Source organism: Pelodiscus sinensis, chromosome 5 (assembly GCF_052426305.1).
Source record: "Pelodiscus sinensis isolate ZL-2025 chromosome 5, ASM5242630v1, whole genome shotgun sequence".
NCBI lineage: Eukaryota > Metazoa > Chordata > Testudines > Trionychidae > Pelodiscus > Pelodiscus sinensis.
In genome coordinates, this window is record NC_143056.1 from 15385378 (window position 1) to 15402504 (window position 17127).

General features: G+C 41.9%; 1 protein-coding gene across 7 annotated transcripts in view; it reads left to right on the forward strand.

Moving 5' to 3' along the window:
• The window catches only part of SYNE2 (spectrin repeat containing nuclear envelope protein 2), a 304665-nt gene that overhangs the window by 192245 nt on the left and 95293 nt on the right, over positions 1-17127 (forward strand). For all 7 annotated transcript variants that reach the window (XM_075926397.2, XM_075926393.2, XM_075926394.2 and 4 more), the window contains 12 exons: positions 350-485; positions 6032-6163; positions 6689-6841; positions 7099-7308; positions 7827-7928; positions 9225-9344; positions 9529-9729; positions 11510-11683; positions 12233-12364; positions 14277-14473; positions 15627-15759; positions 16448-16630. In XM_075926397.2, coding sequence (XP_075782512.2) covers positions 350-485; positions 6032-6163; positions 6689-6841; positions 7099-7308; positions 7827-7928; positions 9225-9344; positions 9529-9729; positions 11510-11683; positions 12233-12364; positions 14277-14473; positions 15627-15759; positions 16448-16630 — 1873 coding nt within the window. The remainder of the gene's footprint in view (positions 1-349; positions 486-6031; positions 6164-6688; positions 6842-7098; positions 7309-7826; positions 7929-9224; positions 9345-9528; positions 9730-11509; positions 11684-12232; positions 12365-14276; positions 14474-15626; positions 15760-16447; positions 16631-17127) is intronic.

Below are 17127 nucleotides of genomic sequence, written 5' to 3' on the forward strand. Positions count from 1 at the left end.
AGACCCTAGTCCTGCAAGGATATAAGTAGAAACTTAAATTTATTTTCTGGAGTCATCTCACTGAATTCAAGAAGTCGCTGAATGCTTTTCACAATGCATAAAGTTAAGCATGTTTTCAGATCTTTGCAGGATTGCAATCTCAGTGAATAACAAGCACAACAAAGTTGGGGGGGTGGAAAGGGAGTAGCAAAAAATGTGATTAATGGCGAGGCTAAAATCACACATTCTGTTGGCTTCACTGGGGGCATATAGGAAGGCAGGAGAGTGGGTTAAGGGGAGATAGTTCTATGCTTTATTCTGTCCTTATCTTTCCTTGTTCTTATGGTAATGTTGTCTGAATATTATACAGCAGTGATTCATCTATCCCAAGGAGTGAGTTAGCTGATCTGTTTTTGAGGGACCAGACTGGTGATAAGTGGCAATATTTACAACAAGAACTGTCTGCTACGATGAGGTCTCCTCTGTGTCAGCTTGCTGACCCTCAGGTTCGTTTATGTGCGTTCCAACACAAAGTAGTTATTACCTTTCAAAGTGAAAAAATTACATCCAAAATGAACTGATTATTAAGTTATCACAAAGGCATAGATTAATACATTTTGCTTTCTGTTTCTTCATATAATCTCTCTTAACATCATTAAACAATTGAAAACTGTAATAGCTGTCCAGTTGAAATAATAATTTATAATAGTCAGTGGTATTCTTACACAGCCTTTTTAATATTATGTTTCTCTCTCTCATCCTTGACAGCCATTGTGAGTAGTCATTACCGCTTTTCTTTTAAGTTTCTTGACGTTTCTGCCATGATGAGGAGAATAGGTAGCCATCTAGATGAATTCTTGTGTTAAACAATGAGGCCTGATGCTAACACCTACCCTTACAGGCAGTCCCCGGGTTACATGGATCCGACTTACATCGGATCCCTACTTACAAACAGGGTGAGGCAACCCTGCACTAGCTGCTTCCCCCCAGCAGACCAGGCAGACGTGAAGCTAGCGCCCCCCCCCCCCCAGAAGACCAGGGAGACGCGGAGCAGCTTTTCTCAGCAGACACCTCAGCTTGAGAATAAAGGACTGAGGGAAGTGAGGTGTGGGAGAATAAAACTGAGCTCTGGAGAAATGTTTGGCTAGAGTTTCCCCTACAATATGTACCAGTTCTGACTTGCATACAAATTCAACTTAAGAATAGTGATAGAAATGTAGCCGTGTTAGTCTGGGGTAGCTGAAGCAAAATGCAGGACAATGTAGCACTTTAAAGACTAACAAGATGGTTTATTAGATGATGAGCTTTCGTGGGCCAGACCCACTTCCTCAGATGTGAGGAAGTGGATCTGGCCCACGAAAGCTCATCATCTAATAAACCATCTTGTTAGTCTTTAAAGTGCTACATTGTCCTGCATTTTGCTTCAACTTAAGAACAAACCTACAGTCCCTATCTTGTACATAACCCGGGGACTGCCTGTATTTAAATGACCAGATAGAGATTAGCCTATTTCTTGCAGCTGCATGTATGTGGACAAACACTAAGATTCGATCCTGATATCCACTATTGTGGGACTAGATTTATCCTCTCTAAGATAAATGGTGTATGTCAAAGCAAAGTTTGGGTTGCAGGGGTTGAAGATTGTTAGTATGACCTTTCAGGTTTTTACTGTGTGGAAACATCAGTGACTTGTACTGTTGTCAGTTTTGTTCACTTGTATTTAAAAAAAAACTTCTACAAACAAGCTGAGATTCTTCTTAGTGTAGTGTCCCCACGGGGGCCCCACTGTAGGCACATGTGTGCTCCTGCACTTATAATCAGAGATTTTTGGTAGCAGTGGCCTCAGCATGTGTTCTCCCTCCCTCCTGGTCTGCCTAGAGGCTATCTAACATTGGGCTGGAAAAAGCCCTTCCTTTGTCCCTTCCTTAGCTGTATCATTAGCATAATTAGTCGCTGTTTTTGTTTCTTTTGATTCATCTGAAGAAGTGGCTTGTACCCACAAAAGCTCATGATACTATCTACATTTTTTATTAGTCTCTAAGGTGCTGCAAAACTATTCATTACTTTTAAAGGGTTTTTTTTTTAGTTACTAAAAAAACTGAAATTTTTCTTTCTTTTGTTCTCTTTTAATAGTGTTTGCCTTTTCTTTTCTTTTTTTTTTACTCCCTTGGAATTAAAAAAAAAAGTGAAAGAAGGAAAACTTCAGTTTGTTTCCTGTCTAGTCTAGGGGCAGCTCTCCCTCCCCCCATGTAAAAGATTAGTTTTTTTTCCTTTTTTCTGATTTAAAAAAAGAAGAGGAGGCCTAAAGAAGACATTTCCTCTGCATTTCTTATTGCTAGGGATTGATCTGTCTGCCCCCACTTGGGGGGCATTCTTAGCTTGAACAGCTCTGAGCGTTGTCTCTCCTAGAAGCAGTTCCTATAGTAGCCAGGCACTCTCATAACCTGGGACAGCCTCCAGGAAGTGCTTCCATTGCCACAGTGAAAATGACAGTCTCACAGGCACAGGGAGCTGAAGTTTAAAACAGTTCCTTATGGAGAAAGCACTTCAGTCTCCAGGAGGCTCCCAAACTGATTATCCCCACAGACGCTTTAACTAAAGAGGTGGGATAGAGCCCTTCTCCCCTCCCTCCCCCCAAAAAACAACAACAACCAAAAACTCCACAGCAGACTCCTCCTGTAAAGGCTGGTAAAAACAAGCTCTGAGTGATTGGCCAACCAGAGGGGCTTTCCCAGTGCGGCCACCTCAGTATGGTTCACCAGCAGCTCTGAAGCATGGTACTCAGAGCCCCCCCCGCCCCAACATTAAGGAAACAATTACTGTACTGTCTCTAAAAGAGTGACACAGAGAGAACTGTTGATATCAGAAGTGACAAAACTTCCACTTGCAGTTACATGGTGCAGCAAAACTCTCATCAAGGGAGGTGCTCTGCACCATCTCCATCATTGGTACTGATAAAGTACCATGGACATTTGTCTGTGGTACCAAGTGAGCGCAGGGTACCACCTCAACTCTGGTACCATGGAGACCTGATGGGTGGGGAAGAACTGCAATCCCCACTACATCGTACCAGGAACCTGGTACCGAGCACATCCAGGCACCCAAAATTGGTCTTGGCACCAAGTTGTGTATAGCCAGTGCCCCAGTCAGTACCCTTACCCAGTGACAAGTCTGACAGCGGCTAGGAGGAAGTCGTGGCCCATTGTCACAATACAGGGATCCTCCCCACGTCCATCAAGCCAACCCACAATTGTGGTATGGGACACCTGGGATAATCCCAACATGCATGCTTCCCTCATTGCCTTATTGCAGTCCTTGGGCGATATGTACACACCTGTCTCAGCCATCCAGTGTGTCTCAGGGAGAGACCATCAGATGGTCTCCTCCCATGTGTCTGTCCAGAGCCCCTGAACCAGGGGTGAAGGAAGCTTTTTTTCAGAACAGGAAGAAGGGCTCAAAGGGAAAGCTACCCCTCCAGCAAACTTCTCCTTATCTTTGCCAGATGTGGTCTCCCTCCCATTGCCTCTTCCTAGGTGATGATCATAAGAACTTGAAGGATTTTGCTACGAGGGTGACAGATGAGGTGCAGATTTCCCTATAAGAGGTGACAGATTCGTATCACAAGTTGAAGGATAGTCTGCACACCTCCTCATCCAGAATTGCCTTCCCAATTAATGAGGAGATTCTAGGTCCTACCAAAGTTGTCTACAGCAACAAAGCGTGTGCCCCTCCTTTCCCCCCCCCCCCCCCCCCAACCCCTTCATCCCTTAAAGCGGGAGACTTCCTATTTCAACATCTGTAACCCAATTCTTATCATTGTGGTTGTGGTTAATGCATGAAGCAACCAACATTATGCCGACTCAGCCCCATACAATTAGGTTTGGCAAAAAGGAGTATTTGTTGTTGACAGAGCTGTTTAGAATTGTCAATTAGCAAACTATTATGGCCACATATGATTTTGGTAATTATGGAAAAGTCAGCATTTCTGCAACATGTACTGGAGACAGAAAAGTAGCAATTTCAGGTCATCTTTAAAAAGGATGAATTAGTAAACAGATTGTGCTAGAGAAGTCAGAGGAATACCTGTTTGCCCTCTCGTTGCTCCTTGGCTGATTCCTCACATGATCTCTCAAAAAAAATGTCCTTCTCCTTTACTCCAACCTGTGAGTCCTTTGCCTGCAGGTGTGGCTCCTTCTTAGTTCCAGGGCTTAGAAACAGAATGTTCTGATGAGATAAAAGATGTGTTGCTACATGGCTAAAGTTGACCATTCAACATACTTATCTATAAAATGGAAACGATTCCAAGTTGTTAATCTAAACACATAGAGGCAGCCTCCTTCTGATTTTGCACTTCATTGTAGACCTCAAGAGGCCAAAACTCCCATTCAGCTCTATTCAGGTACATCTTGCAGTGGAAATATCCTTTCATCACTAGGTAGAGATATATTTAGTGTTTGCTCACCTGCCTTTGCATAGATTCCTTAAGGACACTGAGAATCTTCTTCCCGTGTATGACATCACCCGCTCCAGTGTGGAATCATAACCTAATTCTCAGGGCTAGACTTCCCTTTGAGTCCATGGCAACTTGCTCTCTTGTACATCCGTGAAGACACATGGACGAGAGATAGTCAATTTCTAATTGCCATCTCCTCAACTAGGAACATAGGAGAAAATATTGACTCTGGTGGCACACTCACCATTCACAGCTTTTTTTTTTTTTTTTTTTTTTTTAAGACAGAGTAACTCTAAGACCATATATCAAGTTTATCCTGATTGTGTCTTTATTTTTCCATATAAATCAAGAGATCAATCTCCCTGTTTTTTCCCCAAAAACCACTCTGTGAAAACAGGGAGACTATTCTGTGTGTGCTACGAGTTAGAAGAACACTAGTATTCTATTTGGAGAGGACGAGGGATGGTAGGCAATCTCCTAAACTCTTCACTTCATCCACAGAAAGATCCCAAAGCTCTGTGATATTGGCTCAGAAAATATCCAAATGGGTGTCTGGTTGCATTCATCCGTGTTCATCAAGGGCATGTGATGTACTTCTGTCCAGAGTCCATATGCATTCCACGAGGTCAATTTCTATCTTGGTCACGGTCCTTACAGATAGCCCTATCTCAGTTACCTGTAGAGCAGCAACTTGGGTCTTTCCCCAAGCACTCACTGATCATTATGTGATCACCGAAGCTGCGGCCCCCAACACCATCTTTGACTCCGTAGTACTCTGTGTAGTAACAGACTCTATTCCGAAGTCCCAGCCTCCAGTGGTAGGTACTGCTTGGAAGTCACCTGCAGTGGAGCACCCATCAGGACACTACTCAAAGAAGAGGACGAAGTTATTCACCTTGTGCAGTAATGATAGTTTTTCAAGATGTGTCCCCCCACAACCCACCCTCCTCCCCTGTACTTCAGAGTTCTCTATAGGGTTCGGCAGTGGAGAAGAAAGTGTGAAGGGCTTTCGCCTGCGCAGTGCTAGATGGCCTCGAGGCAGACCTCGAGGAAGAGAGAGCACATGCATAGGCTCAACAGACACTGCTACCAAAAATCTCCAATTAGGGGCGCACATACACCTATACTGGAGCACCCCTAGGAACACACATCTGGAAGAACCATCGTTACTGCATGAGCTGAATAACTTCCTCTTTTGTGTTCTCAGAAATAATTCCATTACAAAAGCCAGTGTCAATTACTCAAGGAGGATCATGAGCAGTGAAGGATTAGAACATGCAGTACTCACTCAGGGAGAACTTAATAATCAAGGGGGGTTGCCCTACTGAGGACTGCAGCCTGTAGCTTTGAAGGACTGAAACCCATAGGACTATGTTTTAGCCAAAGACCCAGCTGGCCCCTTTGCATAGTGCACAAATAGGATTTGGTGGATGCAACAGGAATAAAAGCCCTTTTTGCAGGTGAACTGTCTGTCTGTCTTACTGAAATGTGACCCATATGTTCCAGGTGGTTTTATTTTAATGCATTGCAACTGATTTAAAAAAATGATGTAGCAGTGTGGTTCAGTGTTTAACTGTAATTTGCTTTTCCAAATGTTAGATTACAACAGAACTGAATATTCTGCCGAGAGGTGCTATATGTAGCATTAAACCCCCAACTGTTGAGGAACTGAAAACCTACACCATGAAACTTGGAGATCTAAGCCAAGAAGCAAGTGTTGTGCAGACACAGGTACAAATCATATGCTCTGTAATTCCAAAATGAACAAGGATTTCTAAAACGTTAGACGTAGCTTTAGCACTATAAAGCACAGCTAGTCAGTAACCGTGTTCCCCATGATTGAGTGCCTTATAGAGGTGGGCTTTGGTCAGGTGTGGACCAGGTAGAATCAGGTGTGGATTTTGAGAAGCAGCTTTTCATTTTTCTACTGTAGCATTAGCTATTACCAAACATTTGCTGGCAAAATTAATGTCATTTGCACATCAAAATATTAGATAATCGGTCATGTGAATGAATTAAGTTGAGTCTGCAATTAAATCTGCAATATTTCATGGATATAAAATAGGAAGTTGCGTGGGAACTGTTTCCAAATCAGCCCCTCAGTATTTTGCTGTTTTTTTTTATTACTAATTTCCTGTGTTAGCTGCATAGTTCACCATTGTATCTCACACTTTTTCTTTAGTCCATATTCTTGCTCAGTATCATCTCTGACTTAGTTGAAGGCTCTAAAAAATGCTGTAACTTGTCTTCAAACAGGAAAATGTAGCTGGGGAAGCTTCCTTAAATTTGGAGAAAAAACTCTTTGAGCTGCTTTTGGCGATCAGTCAGTGTTTAAACAATATGGAAGAGATGCTAAACACCTGCATGTTCTCCAATGAAGAGGCTGCTGTGCAGCAGGTACTGTGTGAGGTAAGTGCACCAAAGCGTGGATGGATGGGCATCATTGGGTCACTATTACAACGGAATAGATTGGTCTCCCCTCTCATGTACACAGGTGTAATTCAGGAGTAATTTTACAAAGTCAGTGGATTTACACAGAGAAGGCAAAACATGCCCTTTGGATATGAGTAAAAGCAGAAAGCTGAGTCCTGCTGGTGGTTTTAAAGGTGAATTGTCCCTACCAAGGACCATTTTCAATAGCCTTCTCTTCTTTTTAATCCTTTTAGACACTGTCTCTAGAGCTGCAAAAACTTCATGCAGATATGAAAGAGAAAAAGGATGATCTTTTAAAGTCTGTTGCCTGTGCCGATGGGAGCACTGATGTATTTGTCCAGTGCTTTAACAACGTTCAAGCCCGGCTGGAACTATCTCAAACTGCTGCTGCTTCTAGAAGCAAGTCAATGAAAGCCGGGCTGGATCACAGTAGTAATTATCAGGTACTGTATGGCTGAATGCATGGCCTGTTGTGCAGCATCTATTAGATGCATCAGTGTGAATGCATTTGCATTATAAATGAGCGGTATGACATTTAAAAGAAAGCAAATCCCACCCCTCAAAACCAGAAAAGGCTTTCCCTAGCTTATTGGTGATCTCAGATACCCCTAGGAGCAATGGTGGGATTTTTGGTGAAAGCATCTGGCAAGCCTAACTGATTCATTATTCTTTTTCCCCTTCTTATTTTGGAACTGGACGTCTAATACTCCAGTCATCTGAAGAAGTGGATTGTACCCCCAAAAGTTCATGTTACTATCTACATGTTTTATTAGTCTTTAAGGTGCTGCTAGACTATTTGTTGTTTTTTTAAAGTTTTCCAGTTACAAACTAGTTTGGCTACCCCTCTGAAGCTCAAGAAGATGATGAATCACCATTTGTTTTCTCGCTGCATGTGATTTTATCATTGCTGTTTATTGTTGCGTACATTTCTGAGCTTGTATTTGTTCTTATCTGTTCACAGAATGAAATCAGGTTATTGTATGATCAGTTAATTGAGAAAAAATCTGCTCTACAACAAACTTTGAATGCAATACGTGGGCATAATATTGCTGAACAGCTTCAGGTAATTAACCCAAAATACTAAGTTAAGACAAAATTACCCAGCAGTGGACAAGATTGCCTGGTTTGTGTCTGTAGTTTTTGTTTTTAAAATATGAGAAATAATTTCATATTTTTAAAGGGCTGTCTCATGTTGCTCAGGTACACCTGTGTGGGAGAAGTCCCAGTGAACCATCTCTATGCCCCCTACAGGGCTGGCCTGAGCCATTCGTGCGCCCCGGGCCCCGGAAGTGCGACCGCGTCCCTGGGAGCACAGCCTCGGGCGTGCAGCACCTCTGGGCGCACGGCGCCCTTGGGCGCCTGGCACATGCGCGGCACCATCCCCGCCTGGTCCAGCAGCCCCGTGCGGTGGCGCCCCCTACAATGGGGCGCCCCGGGCAGTAGCCTGGTCAGCCCATAGCTTGGGCTGGCTCTGGCCCCCTACCCTCCACACTATGCTCTCATGTAACCCCAGGGTTTGATTGCAGTCCTACTAGCTGAACCACAGAGCTGGATCACTTTGACTATCCTGGGGCACAGGTCACACCAACCCGACAGGTTAGGGCAGAAAGGAAGCAGGACAAGACACGCAAGCACAAAATACAGATATATGTAAAGTCCTTAAGTAGAAAGTCTAGTATTTATTTCAAACTTCCCAAGTAGTATAAGCATTTACATAAGGAATGCCTGGTAAACTGATAAATGCAACAAGCACCGTATCATTCGTAGTATGGTACATGAATTGATTAACCTACCCACTTCTGATTGAGGGCTTAAAACACCCTAAGGAAGGACAGACAGAATGACAAGATAGTGAAGCTGAGGTAGACTGCATGCCCTTTCTGGAGCATGCAACAGCCACTAGCCTGCCCATCTCTCAAAGACCCTATTCAACTAAATCTAGAAATCATATGCATCTAAAGCTTCCTTTATTTCAGAGAAGACCCTTTATGCCAGGTCTCTTGATTTCACTGGGAAACAAAATTCTGCATCCTTAGAGGGTGATGTGTTGTTTTAATGACTACTACTGGGTTAGTAAAATAACTGTGGGTGGCCCAGTACATAGGACCCTAGACTGGGAAAGGTGAATTATTTTTCTGCCTCTGCCACTGGCTGACTTTGTGACCTGGGGTAAGTCACTTTCTTACTGTAACCACTGTCAGTCTTTGTAAACTTGTGGGGTAGAGAGTGTTTCACTATGTGTTTGTACAGTGCTTAGCACGATGGAGTTTCAGTCTTTAGCTGCTACTATAATACCAATAATAAGGGTGTAAACCAAAAGGAGCAAAACTACATTTAATCCCTTTTTTTTTAAATTCAGAAAACTGATGCATATGCGTTGGAGCTACAAAACTTTGAGACGCAAATAGCAAAACTGAGAGATCATGGGGAGCAATTTCAGTTACCCATGGCTCTGGTCCATGAAGTTTATAAGTTAGAGGTAAGAATACAGAGCAGTCAACATTCTGTCATGCACGATTTAACTCTTCAAAACAAGACATTTTAGGAGGGAATGATTTAGGCCTCCTGGCATGATATGATACTCTAGAAATGTTGCACGCAGGTCTTTGGGTTGATTTACATCTAATAAGAAATAAGCTTATGGAATTTTGTTTAATTCCTAGGATGTTCTGGATGATACTTGGGGGGTTCTGAGAGCCAAGTATGTGGAACTAAATTCTCCTTTCATCAGCGAGAGCCAATACGAAGGTTTGATTCATGGACTGGCGGAATTGTTAGACATTGGACAAGAGAAGGTTGCTCAGGACTCAAAGGAACTAGCGAAAAACAGAGCTACTTTACAGTCTCATCTGCAAAATCACAAGGTATAGCACATGCAACATTGCATGGCTTGAATCATGGTAAAGTGTGACTTTCTATGACTGACTTTTCTCAAATATAATGGCTGAGTAGTTATTGCTACTTCTAGCATAGGAGAGAGTCCAAGGTACTTGAAGTAAATACAGTAAATATTTTGCAAAAGACTGTTTCAAAAACAGTAAATAAAAGGAAGTTTTCACATGGTGTTAAAGTTTGGGCTGGCAAGCAGGAGGTGTCAGACTGCTGGGCTTCCCCCTCCCCCCCACTCTGCTGTTCGTTTACCTGGAGGAAATGGGACGGCAAAATAAATATGGCCACTCAAGTATGGATGGAATGGCACATTTTTGGGGACCTCTTTGGATTAGGAGTCTGGGTTTGGGGATCTGTTTATCCCTGATTCTGAGCTACCTCTGACTGTACCAAAATGTCAGGAAGATGTTTTGTTTTATAGCCAATATTTTAAAATCTGTGGTAAGGTTAATTAAGGAAGAGTGTGTGACCTAGTGGAGTGAGCAAGAGTCTAGCATAGGGCCTCCTGCTTTCTAACTCCTGTCCCAACTTTCTGTGTGAGGATGAACAAATCACTCTGGGCCAAACCAGCCCACTCTATCAGTGTGACCAGCCCGCTCAATGGATCTTTTCGGCCCCTTTCGAATGTGCACTCCCTGCACTGTATGGGTGCTGAGCTCTTGGAATCATGCAGCATTTTTCAGTTTCATTGGGTGCAGAGTCTGCATTTGTGACAAGCTAATTGAGCTCCTGACCCTGCACTCCCATATAAGGTCCTGACCCCAGTCTGTCCCTTAACCATTCTTTATTTCATTTAACCAGACTGTAGAATAGTGAATGTTTTTTACCTGATTCACAGGTGTGTTTGAAGTCCTGAGATAAAATAGCAGATCCATTCCCTGCAAGCCCTGACTTGCTCCCATCCCCAGTTGCTGCTTCCCCACCACTCTCCTCTCTAGGTCCCTGTTGCCTGGCTGTGAAACTATTTATAGCCTGCTGCATGGCTTAGCGGGAACTTAAACAGGGAGTTGCGCTTATAATTGATGGGACCTGCCATTGGCTTGCAGGCCTTAAGAACATAAGAATAACTATACTGGGTTAGACCAAAGGTCCATCTAGCCCAGTATCCTGTCTTCCAACAGTGGCCAATGCCAGATACCCCAGAGGGAGTGAACAGAACAGATAATCATCAAGTGATCCCTCTACTGTCATTCATTTCTAGCCCCTGACAAACAGAGGCTAGGGTAAGGATGTTAAAAAGCCGGGGCTGGCCACGAACAGGGGCTGCTGCCAGAGAATCCTCCCCTAGCCCCTGTGCCTCGCTTGCTGCTTCTCATACACCGGCGGGGAGGGAGGGGGGAGAGAGATAGGGAGGGAAGTGAGTAGTCGACTACTCAACTACTCCCTTACCTCCCTACGCTAGGGACACCATTCTGACCGGTCCTGGCTAATAAGTATTGATGGACCTAACCTCCATGAATTTATCCAGTTCTTTTTTGAACCCTATTAAAGTCCTGGTTTTCACAACATCCTCTAGCAAGGTTGACTATGCACTGTGTGAAGAAAAACTTCCTTTCATTAGCTTTATGCCCTCTACCTATTAATGAAGAACCCTGCAGTATATAATAAATACCAAGCATCACTATTATTTATGATCAAAATCCCAGCACATCTTCACATAATACCAAGAAGTTGATTTCAAATGAAGCACTTGCCATAAAATAGTAAAATAGGCTTGAAACGTGTAAAACCTTCCTATAAATGTTGGTTTTTCAGGACTTTTTTCAGAAGCTCGTCACTCATATGTTTGTCATACAATCGTATTCCAAGAAGGTGGGCCCTGCTACCTTACAAAAGAATGAAAAGTTCTGGACTGAGCTGGTGGAATATGTCAGATCGCTGGAACAAAAGTCTTCCCAATATGGTGCACGCTTAGAGGGTTTATTACAGGTAATGGATTCTAATACATCTGGTACGGAAAATGAAACCCTTGTTGTGGTAGAGATACTCGGTCCAGCAGTAGTCTGCTACCCTTGTCCATTTGAGGGCAATGACCAACTGTTCATTCTCTGATTGTCAGTAATTCATCTCTTACCCCTCAAATATGCGTTTACACTCCTTGGCTCCCTCCAGCATAAATGGGAATTCCTATAACTTCTTGTAGTACTTCCTGAACACCCAGACTGAGAGAGAAAACATATGCAGTACAGAAATACTAATAATACATTTAAATGAAAAAAGTTTGCCCCCCTTTTAAAAAAATCATAAACAATTTTTGGGTAAGAAATTTCCTGTATGTGTTAACTGAAATCCTCAGTTTTTGATCACTTGCAGCTACTCTTTTATATATGTTCTCTCATTCTCTGTTCTTGTTTTAGCAGTCTGTTTTGTTAGCGGAATTAAGAATAACATGTAAATATTGAAGCATCAGCATTTTCAATGTGGAGCACAAGCATAGAATAAAAGGGACACTACCTTAACATTTGGCTTGTCTTTTAGGAATGGACAGAATTTGATGAGGACTACGTAACATTCACGAAAGAATTAGAGGCACTTGCTTCTACAGTGCCTTCTGTGAATTTGGTGGAAGAGACAGAAGAAAGAGTAATGGAGAGGATCACACTGCTCCAGGTATTTTTGTTTATTTCTGTTTAATAACTTTTTTTTGAAGAATCGTGGTACACTGTATGGCAAAAAGACTGTTTTAGAAATACCTGCTTAGCACAGAATCCTTGTCACCTTCTCTTTTGCCAGGATAGCAACTGTAGTCTGTGTTCAAATATATATTTCCATTTGAAAACAAAGCTTTTTACACCTTTGAAAAGTAACAGTGAGGGGAGTAATTTGTAGCCATCAGTATCAATTAATTCCTGCAGCTGCTCTAAAAGCTGGCATTCAGATATGTACTTCAGTGACTTATTCAATTCTCATCCATGAGAAGTGAGAATCAGATTTCCAAATATTTGAGCAGCTCTTTTGTAGTAGTTAAATCTATCAATTCTATCAGCCTCTTCCAAAATTCTAGAAATATATAGTTAAATCACCTTGAATTTTCTTCTTTTCCAAGAAAATAAAATGTGCTTTTTGAAAGAAAGCAGGTAAATATTTTGCAATTTGTTCCAAACATCAGAAAAGTGCCATGTACCTGAAAACAGAACTGTACCGTTGTTTAGAACAACAGAGTTCTTGAGTTTTATATAAATGAGTGTAAAACACATGATGCATCCTATTAATATGTTTGTCTGCTGTACTCCTTAAACTGAGTGATATATGCTAATCCCCATTCCTGGGGAATCTTTCCATTTTATTCAGAGGGCTGAGGCTGAAAAAGTGGATACTATAACCTGTCTTAAGAAGGGTGTTATTTTCTGGGACTCATTTCTGTTAGGAGAAGGAAAGACTTTTGGTTGAACAGAGGATGTAGGGAAAAAAACAAATAGTTTTCAGATTTGCCTGTTATGTTACTTAAAACAGCTGTGGGAGTTAATTGTTTTTGTGCCAGCACTTGGCTTTTGCACTTTTCAGGGAGCATGTTATATTAAATGTCTTAGATTTCCTATACCCTGGTATTCATAATGAGTCAAGTTTATGATCTTTTGTCCTGTTGGCCTGCATTCTGCTTTTTTTTTTCACTACTGCTTAATTCTGTGCATGACTATTTAATTGCAAGTAATTTTTTTAGCAATTCAAGAATATTTTGTATTTAACAAGGAGTGTTTTCTGCCTGTGCTTGTTTGCCACATACAAATATTTGTGTGATGTCTTTATAGGAGTCTGTAATCCAAAGTAAGCAAATGGATATGACTTTGTGTGATATTGGGAAGGAATGAATTTATCGTAATCGTTAACTGTGATGAACACTGGTGACAAATATCAGAAGGGTAGCCGTTTCACTCTGAATCTGCAAAAGCAACGAGGAGTCCTGTGGCACCTTATAGATTTATTGGAGCATAAGCTTTCGTGGGCAAAGACCCGCTTCGTCAGCTGCATGTCTGATACTGGTGGCAAAGATCATCATTTAAATTTAGATGTTGTATTATGAGATTCTCAAATGTAACAAAATAATATTTTACATGGTAGAGCTATGTGTTATTTAATGACACATCAAGATATTTCACAAGATAATATGGAAAATAATTATAACTCCAATATTCTTTCTACTGTTCATAACAGAATATTAAATAAATATCGGTTATGAAAACAAAATGCATGTTTTAATAGCCATATTTTGCTTTTAAAATAAATGGTTGTTTTTGCAAACTATTTATACTTTGCTAGGAAACCAAAAGAAACATTGATGAAAACCATGCCAGATACGGTGCCACAATAATTCTGTTTTACACTATACAGCTCTGTCATTTTATATCATGACACATTGAGCTATATCACAAGGTAATATAAAAAACAACTTGTCTAAATTATTCTTACCACTGTTCATAACAGAAAATTAAATAAATGCCAGTTGTGAGAATAAAATGCGTTTTAATAGACATATTTTTCTTTTAAAATGTTGTTGTTTTGCAAACTATTCATATTTTGCTAGCAAATCAAAAGAAACATTGATGAACACCATGCCAGACTTTACCAGATGGTAAAGGAAGGGAAAAAATTGATGACTCTTGTGAGCTGCTCTGATTTAGTAAATCAGACTGGGAAACTAGAAGAATTGTGGTTGTCCTTAACCAATAAAGTTGGCCATGAACTGCATAGACTTCAAATGTTACTCAAACTCTTGGTCAGGTAAGTTTCTAATCAAGGGGCAGTTAGGGTTAGCAGCTGCTGTTTGTTTTTTTTGCATATTTCTTAAGTCATATAATTAAATATCAGTGTAATTAAATTACAGTGTTTGTTCATCCATATCAACTTGAAAATAAAGTATTTTTTAAAAGTGCAACTATTTAAAAAATGCCACCTTCTTACTGACTAGATCTGCTCCCTGTGTGTAGTTGGTCATAGCCACAGTAGACTTCCGATAATCCAGAACCTATGGGACCTAGGTGTGCCGGATTATCAGATATGCTGGACTATCAGGAGGTACTATAAGCTGGTTATATATATACTGTATACATTATATACTGTATATAAAGTGTTCTAAACCCTTTTTATTGTACATAGTGTATACAGTATACTGTAATGTTTTAGGGTTTTTTAAGCCTTTTTTACTCTTTTTGCTCAGTTCAGCTGCTGCCGCTGTTACCTTGTGACTCATTTTTTGCCGAAGCTCACTCACTCAGCTCTTGCCATTTTGATGCCGGACTATCAGGAGTGCCGGACTATTGGATGCCAGACTATTGGAGTTTTACTGTACTTACTTTTTGACAATAATGTCTTCACTCCCGTTGGCATTACAGTATCTAGGAGAGAGTGAGCTGCGTTCTCTTCTAGCTCATGCATCAAAATGTGACCTAAAGCTCATATTGTGCTCCCCTGATCTGCACATGGAGGGGTCCCAATTGGAGCTGTTCTGTCAAGGACCTGAGGCGGGTGTCTGTGCCAATATGAAGACTTAGATCCTCTTCACAGATAGCAGGCCTCCAGCAGGGCCCCTGAGAGCCATGTGCAGTTGCATAGTCAATACAGAAAGAGAGTCTTTCTGGGCTCAGCAGCTCTGAGACTTTCTCTCACAGGCCATAAATGTGTTTATTTCTCCGATCTACATGTTCATGCTTTCAGCAGCACAGAATTGCCACGCCTCCATTCTGTGCTACTGCAGTGATGCCTTCTGAGGTCGGGGGTGGCTATCCTGTACTGTATAAACCTGTGAGTGGTATCGGCCTACATCTTTAGATGGAGGGAAGGACAATTCTGAGAGGAGAAAATAACTGTGTCATAGACTCTACTAAGAGATTGAGTTATTTCTAGTTTGTTCACCTGCTTTGTTTTGTTTCTATAGCTACAACAGAGACTCAGACAAGTTAACCAAATGGCTGGAGTCTGCCCAGCAGAGAATGAATTTTTGGAAGGAGCAGTCTCTCGATGTCTCACAAGACTTAGATACTGTCAGAAACAATATAGACAGCTTGTTTGTAAGTCAAAAAATTCTGCAGTGGTTAGATGCCCAATAATAATCTCTCCTTCTCCCCTCTGAGATTTTAGTATTGCCAAAATCTACCAGCAGATCATAATCCCAAGTATGAGGTAGTGTAGCTATACTATTCCTCTGGGAGGCAGCATGTCACTGTCCTGCTGCACTTGTTAAATTGGGGTGAAAGAGTTTGGGAGGCTTTCACGCTGCTGAAGATATTTCTGTGGGTGAGTGGATATGAACCAAACAGCGCTTCAAAGACAGGGAACAGGGAGATCTAGCCACCCTGAAGATCCCAAATGGGTGAGAGAGGACCAGCATGCTGCTAATTCCCACAACCCCCAACAAATAGTCAGGAAAGGGGAGGGTTTTCAAGACATTGGAGTTCTAACCTAAGCATAAAGCACCAATATAGGAATCTTGGGGCCCTGTTAGGTGATAGGGGTTCTAGGTAGAAGCATAGTGGAGTTGAAGGATCCTGCAGAAGGATAGAGAAGAAGGGTGTTGGCTGACACCAGGGTAGCTCAAACTTTCTCTGGAGTTTACTGAACCTCACCCAGTTTTAAGTTTCCATCAGATAAGGTGCAACCAGAATTGCAACCCATCCAGTTACAGTCCCTCCTGTGATTGATTGAGACCCTGTCCATATGTTTAAAAATCATATTTTGTTCAATCTTTGTATGTTTCAGGCATTTTCTAAGGAAGTAGATGAAAAATCATCCTTGAAGTCATCTGTCATAAGCACTGGCAACCAGCTTCTTCTTGTGAAACAAACGGATGCCGCAGCACTTAGATCATCTTTGGCACAATTTGAGCAAAAATGGGCAGAACTGATCACTCAGTTCCCCACCATCCAAGAAAAACTGCACCAGGTAAGGAGGGAATCGCACGTCCTTTCTTCCCTTGAGCCAAGTGACATGCAGAATTATTTTAAAACGTTTCTGATGGAATTCAGGGAAGCACTACATAATGCAAATGTAACCCACGCATCTTTTGGGTGTACTGTCCTGTCTAGTGGCACTGAGAGCACTTACAAAGAGAATAATGAGCCTGCTCTACAGCCTTTGCTTATAGGGTTGAGGAACCTAAGGCCCGGCATCCAGATGCAGCCCCCGACTTACCTGGATCTGATCCTTGAGCCTTGGGGCTCCCCCACCCAAGTATTGGGGATCCTATGCTGTCACTCCAGCCTCCCCGCATGGCTGGAGCACACTAGCCTGGGGAATGAGGAGAGTGTATTTCTCTTTCTTAGTTGGGGGCCACGTCAGTGAAGGTTTTTGTTTGTTTGTGGGTGTTTTTTTCAGCAACCCCTGACCCAAAAAAGGTTCCCTACCTCTATTATAGGGAGTTCAGTTTTTAGTTCATGTGG